General features: G+C 39.3%; 1 protein-coding gene across 1 annotated transcript in view; it reads right to left on the reverse strand.

Moving 5' to 3' along the window:
- LOC103148225 (Ig-like V-type domain-containing protein FAM187A) overlaps window positions 1–3,168 on the reverse strand; it is an 8,849-nt gene extending 5,681 nt beyond the window's left edge. The window contains exons 1-3 of the mRNA XM_007566899.2: window positions 2,909–3,168; window positions 2,111–2,388; window positions 1,682–2,035 (exon numbers count right to left, since the gene is read on the reverse strand). Of these exons, the coding sequence (XP_007566961.2) occupies window positions 1,682–2,035; window positions 2,111–2,388; window positions 2,909–3,100 (824 nt within the window). The 5' untranslated portion in view covers window positions 3,101–3,168. The remainder of the gene's footprint in view (window positions 1–1,681; window positions 2,036–2,110; window positions 2,389–2,908) is intronic.
- Window positions 3,169–6,650: the final 3,482 nt, after the last annotated feature.

A 6,650-nucleotide genomic window follows, 5' to 3' on the forward strand; every position in this document is an offset into this window, starting at 1 on the left:
TATATAAATTGTTCTATATATCTACTGCATACCCCTAAAATATGGAGTACGCAGTACCTGCAAGAGAGGGGAGCGGCTATCTGCTGATTAGTTTTTCGAGAACAATCTAAAACACGACTTAATCAGTTAATAAATAGCTTTTTTTCTCATTTCATATTGTTTCTGAACTGTTCGTGCTTTGCCAGAGCAGCGGTGCGATACGTGGATCGCGGAAGGTTTTGAGTCGATCTCAGGATTAGGAGACAAACTGAACGCCGCCAGGAGGCTGAGGCCAGCGTCCTCCTCTGATTGGCTTATCACAACGTTTGTAACTTTACTATAGAACAACAACAACAAAAAAAAAAAATCAACAAAATGTGTTCAAATTAATGACCCAACAATCTCAGTAATTATTGTTTCAACAAGGTGTTGCGCAATTCTGTGCGTTTCGGTTCCATTTCCAAAATAACGAGCAGAGCAGGAGTTTAAAATTAACTAATCAACCACCGCTGTGTTCATGAGAGGCTTATTAATAATCGCAAAATAAATATTAAGCCTGTAAACCTAATATCGTGACGGACTGAATGTTATGTTTCTAACGTAAACTCTGGTCGGCTTGGAGAGCAGGAGGTTACCATGGCAACGGGTGTGCTTAAACGACAAAGAGAGAGAGAGAGAGAGAGAGAGAGAGTAAAAAGCTGCAAGTGGTTTAGAGTTGATGCCTGTTCGGGTTGTTTTACCTTTGTTTAGCTTTGCTGTGGCTCATTAGAACAATAAACACAAACTTGGATTTATTATCTCGTTCGTCTGTGAGTATTACGTCATTTACAACAAACGGTAAATATGTAACATTATTTAACAAACAAATAGCTTCTACCGCGATAATTATGTGAAATTAAATTAATTGTCTAATATTAAAATATATACTTTTATTGCTCTCTGGCATCTCGCTTTGAGCTCAGAGTCTGAGAGGCTTTTCCTCCATCTTTTTTTTTTCCTCCTATTTAGTGGAAATATTGATGTTGATGAGATTTTGTCCAAAATAATAACCTTTTTCAACCTTTATCGCTCCACTGATGAAAATGAGGCTCTAACATTCACAAATGACAGTGAAATAAAATCCAGTCCAACATCTGGTTTGAGGTGATTCCTGTGGAACCTGTTGGAGGAAAAATATCCCAACTTCAGACGATGAGCTTTAACCTAACAGAGCTCTGTGGTTCCTCCTGTCAGTATGAGAGTCAGGGTGAGGAGGCGCCATGTTAGGAAGATGAAGCTGCAGGATTTTCAGAACAAACAGGTCATGATGCTGGGCTACTGATTATCCCTCTGTCTGGACACAGGATCAATATAACCAGTTTAAAAGCTAAAATGAATGGTTATATGTGAGACATGGAAAACTGGGATGCACTCCATGCCATGATGTTCAGAATTTAGGTCTCATAGCATCTCAAGGTGTCAACATTGCAGCCAGTGAGCTGAGAGAAATACAGCTTTATTTTCTAGCAATTCAAGAGCTACCAGCTTTTATCGCTTTGCAAAAAAATTCATCAGCACATACAACATACACTTTTGTCATAGTAGCTCCAAGAATTTAAAACTACTTTCACCCCTGAAACTAAACCCAACATTGTTTCTGAATTATTCCTCAGGCAGCTTAGTGTGGCCGCCTAAAACTATATTTTCAGACTCACATCCTTACCTGTACCCAAGAAACGCCATCAAAGCGGTCAGCTTTGAGGGTGGGGAAGGTTCAGGTGGGCATGTGACTTGGCAGCTTCTGATTTCTACCTTGGGCTCCTGGTTTATGCGGCTGAATGACACAGGGACTCCTTCTGAGCCACAGGAAGCCACTGTCTGATTGGCCAGTCTGTAGCGCACATGCAGGAAACGGGAGTAAACGTAGCAGAGTCCGATACGGACCTGCTCACCTGGAGCGCCACAGCGGTCGCACACTGACCAGGACCGGTAGCTAATGAAAACCTTGTACATCGGGTGGGAATAGACGACGAAACTGCTTCTATGTCTCTTCTTCTTTCTACTTTCTGTAGAGACCCTGAAGGCACCAAATCAGAGAGTTATCATTGATTATTACAATGTCATAACAAAGTTTTTGAGTCTGTCTCCTAACCTGGGGGGGGATCTGAGCGCTGGAGCTTCCTGAATGTCCAGGTCGTAACCATAGAAGAAGTCTTTATGTGCGGAGCCGCAGATGTAGAGGCCGGAGTCTTCAGGTCCCGCTATGAATATCAGCAAACTGAACATCCTGATGGAGAATCGACTCCGCAGGTCACTGCTGTGAGGGACCTGACTTGTGTCCAGCAGCTTGTTGCCATGGTTATCTGTCAGGGCTCTGGTCTCATCAAAGCTGCTCCAGTGTTTTCTGAAGAACCAGACAACTGATTGGACCTGAAACAAAAACAATGAGGAGGATAATGGGGGAATGTAGGCTCTTGATAAAAGATGCTGTTCAGGTAGCTGAACCTTTTACTGTCACTTTGGTTCAGCCTCCAAGTGAGGCTAAAACCTCAAGTTGATTAAGGTTTTATCCTGTTTCCAGAAGGAAAAAATGGAAAATTGAATTATTACAAAAACCCTTTTAGTTAGTAACCAAGCAACCATGTTCATCCATTAAAGGACGCCACGGAAACTGCAAATTACTTATTGCCTAGTTGTTTTCATTACATAATTTTGAACACAGGACAGATTCTGACTAGTAAACAACACAGTCTTAACTCAAACAGCTGTCAAAAATAACATATGATGGGGAAAAGAGATATTTTAATAAAAAGATATTTCTCTGATGTATGGCCTAACAAACTGAGCACCAGATAAAAATCATATTTATTGTCACTAATAAAGTCCTTGATAAGTCAATGTAAACTTGTGGCTGGACCAGTAAATGGGACGTAGGTTGTGTTTGGGTTACCTCCTCCGGTTTGCAGTGGCATGGCAGCTCCACGGTCACCCCGGCTATGAAAGCAGCATTAGTGAAGGTCAGGAAAGCAGGACAGGCCGTGCTGGAAAACACATCCTTCTTCTCCTCAGGAGCCTCAAAGCTCCAGACCACAGAGCACATCAGGACCACAACCAAACATGTCAAAATCATCGAAAATAGCATCAGAACTTTATGATTTCATGAAAATAACTCAGCAGACTTTCCAGTTGAGTTACAGAATGGATCACCAGTTCAAATTTTGGGCTTCCGACAAACATATTTGAATCAAAACATGATTTAGCTCTGAAACAAGGCTAACTTTGAAAAATACTTTCCCTTCAAGATATTCTGCATTTTCTATCTTTCTCTGACAAATGTGCTCAGTTTAGATTGCAATAAAATTTGATAATTTTTTATCTTTTTTTTTCTGACATAATCTTGATCACTCGTTTCTATGGCAACAAAACAAACCTGAAGTCCTATCACAAAGTTCAAAGATGTTATTAATTCAAACTTCATTCAAAACAGAAAACGACCTTCAACACTGCATCTAAAACCAAGTAAAATAGCTAAAAAGTCTATATGAACAGAACTGGTTCTGGTAGTAGAATATACTACTGTTTATTTTAACAAGCTTTTGCTCATGCACTAATCACAGACCTAATACTTTAAGTTCTGTCTTTAGGCATTTTAGCGCTTTTGCTAATTTTTAACATGTTTAGCCCTATTCGTTTCCCTAAGTCATTTTTTTATAAGTAAATTCTAAAGCACAAATTTACTTGGTAGACTTTCAGTTGGATAAAGTTTGATATTTGTGTTGAAGTCTTGAGGATGAAGACAGTTTACACACCACTTCCATTTCCTCCCCATTTTCTCAATGACATTATGGTCGATGAAATTTAAGGGCATTATAGAACATATGAATGTCAGATTTAGGGTTGTAGTCTTTAAAGGAAAGAAACGATTTGAACTGCTGTTAGCGTTTTAGTGTTAGCTTGGTATCCTATTGCTGCAGTGCTTTAGTGTTAGTGGAGATATTTTTTTCTGATAATTCTTTAGGGTTTGCACAACTAACTTTTTATTTGCAGTCAGATTTTCTCTTTCACTTTCTGAACACACATGCAGCAGAACCATGGTTGGTAGAAAACTGGAACCCTTTGCTTTTCTCCAGGTTAAATATATTCCACTCTGCAAGTGAGGAACCAACCATAACTCACACTCCACACTTCAGGGTTTGGTGGCGAGAATTCAACACAACTTAAAACAGTTAATTCATCAAGTGCTATCCCACCAGCCCTGCTGCAAGCACTTGTTGCTGCAGGATTACACAGGTCTGTGCGTCAGCAGGCCTCCAGCAAAATGAGTGAACAATGAGTAACTCAGCTTCCCGCTGAGACAAACAAGACTCCTACTGCATGATGCAAGCTGTCAGCTACTGCTAAAGGCAAAATGAAAAATGATTTCCCTGCAACTATGTGTGTCCAGATGTGTGTGAAAGCTTGCAGAATTAGTTACGTACAGAATGGCCTCATTTCAGCCAGAATGACAAAAAGCACGACCAGAGAAGGAAGGACTTACAAAGTCATGATATTCTCCATTGTCACATTAATTTCAAATAGATTAATAATTACAAATTTAATCACAAATATGTCATGGAAAAGCCCAGCAATCAATCACTACCAAACATGCTTTGTGCCAGTTTAGCATTGTTAAATTGATTATAGGGATTGAAATATTAATTTGCAGTGACAGCAGTCATTTTGACTGTCCAGTCCACTTGTTCTGTTTACCTGCAGAAGGCTTGCAGCCATCTTGGAGTTGCTTTTACAATCTCTGAGTCTGATCTGTAACCAAATGCTTGTCACTAATCAAACCAGACAGGAACAGGAAGTGTCTGGTCATATGAATTAGACACTTCCTGGAGGCCTTCCAATTTTACCACACAACTGGAAGCTAGAGACTATCTGTTGATGGAAACATAATATTTATGCAGTATTTGTCTGTAATGTACAGCATATTATGCATACTTTAATCCCTTATACACAGATTGTATTTACAGCAGATTAAAAAATGAGTATTTGCTGTTAAACAGATGCTAAATAAAGCAAAGCTGTTACATTTGAATATAGCACTATTAATATATGCAATAATGGTTCAAATTAATAAGATAAAGCATTATTAGGCATGACTCAGGTTGGTAACAACAGTAACCTGTTTCTGGAATATGCATTAAGCAACATCAATGGACACAAACATCACCTTTGCTGAAATAAAGGGTTTTATTTTGGACGTTTTCTAACCTTATTCCTGTTGTAGAAAGATGCCGTATAAACCTGGGTGTAGGAATGATGGTGGATGGCAAACAGCTTGTCATTGCATCATCTATTTAGCTGACTGTAGCTACTTAAAATCTAAAGCATTTTGAACATCGGGCTGTTGTTACATTGGTGCTGTGTTTCTATGAACTCATGTTCACTGAACCTGTCAGACTCCTTTTGGACCAGATTGAGAAACAGGTTCACTTTAAGACCATTTTGGGACATTATAGCCCACTTTCACTGCAAAATGTCACAATCTGGCACAACTGACAGCTGATCCAAGATGTGTTCAGATCGCTAATGCTTGGATTTTTTTGAAGTTGGCACTTTATAAAACAAGCTTCTTCTATACTGTCTGTGTTACCAGGGTAACTAATCCCACCTTGGGCAATGGTGTTGACAGCACTACTCTTTGGAAAGGTCAGAGATTTTACATGTTCTGTGTTGGTGGGTGAGGAGAGGCTGCCTAAAGCACAATCCTTTCTTAAATCTGAGTGAGGCAGTTACAGCTGCTGAAAGGAAAAAACAGTTCAGCCCCGTTCTGAATGATTAGCTCGAACTAAAGCTCCCCGTGCTTTATTGTGCTGTAACTATAGACATTGATCAGAAACAATGTGATTTCTATATTTGTGAAGATGAAATAAATCTACAGCTGCAGGTAATCTGGACGTTTCTGGAGAGAACATCTCTGTTTGTTCCAGGTATTTTTAACAAAGATGGTGGTGAATCTGATCTGTGTTGAGAGGCAGAAAGGAGAACGGAGGTGAGCAGTGATGTTGAAGAATACGTGTGGCTTGGGTGGGAAAAGAGCTGGAACTTTTTGCTCATTCAGGTTTGCAAAAAATATTATAATTTCCATTCAGATTTGGTTGTTGGAAGATAAACCTCCACTCCTGTCCATCAGGTTTTCCTCTAGGATCACCCTGCATCAAGCTCCATCCATCTTCCCCACAGCAGTGATTACATGAGGTTGATTGTCAGCGCTAAGACCCGCCTCCTGCCTCTGATTGGCGGTGCATTTCTTCAGACGGCTGCAGCAGCTCATGGAGGAGAAGGAGTTCAATATTTTCAGATATTCTGTCTCATATTACATCTCATGACATAAAGACAGTTTTAACAAACATGCACAAAACATATTTTTGTAAAAGTTACATTCTGTTGCTCTAATTGTTTTATTTTTGGTTATTTACAATTTAAGTTAAATTAATAGATAAAAACATAAACCTGCTTTAAAATCAATGTGTCTCCTTCTGTTGAAGATTCATGAGAAGGATTAAAAACTTCCTGAAAACTTTACTGTCAGTTCCAGTGGTTTTTGAATTCTGATGTCATCATCCTGCAATGAATTGTAATTTTTAAATTTGTTTTTCATTGTATTTTATTCACGTTTTATGTCTTTCCTACAAAGGCAACAC

This window comes from Poecilia formosa, unplaced genomic scaffold, assembly GCF_000485575.1.
Source record: "Poecilia formosa unplaced genomic scaffold, Poecilia_formosa-5.1.2 Scaffold200, whole genome shotgun sequence".
Lineage (NCBI taxonomy): Eukaryota > Metazoa > Chordata > Actinopteri > Cyprinodontiformes > Poeciliidae > Poecilia > Poecilia formosa.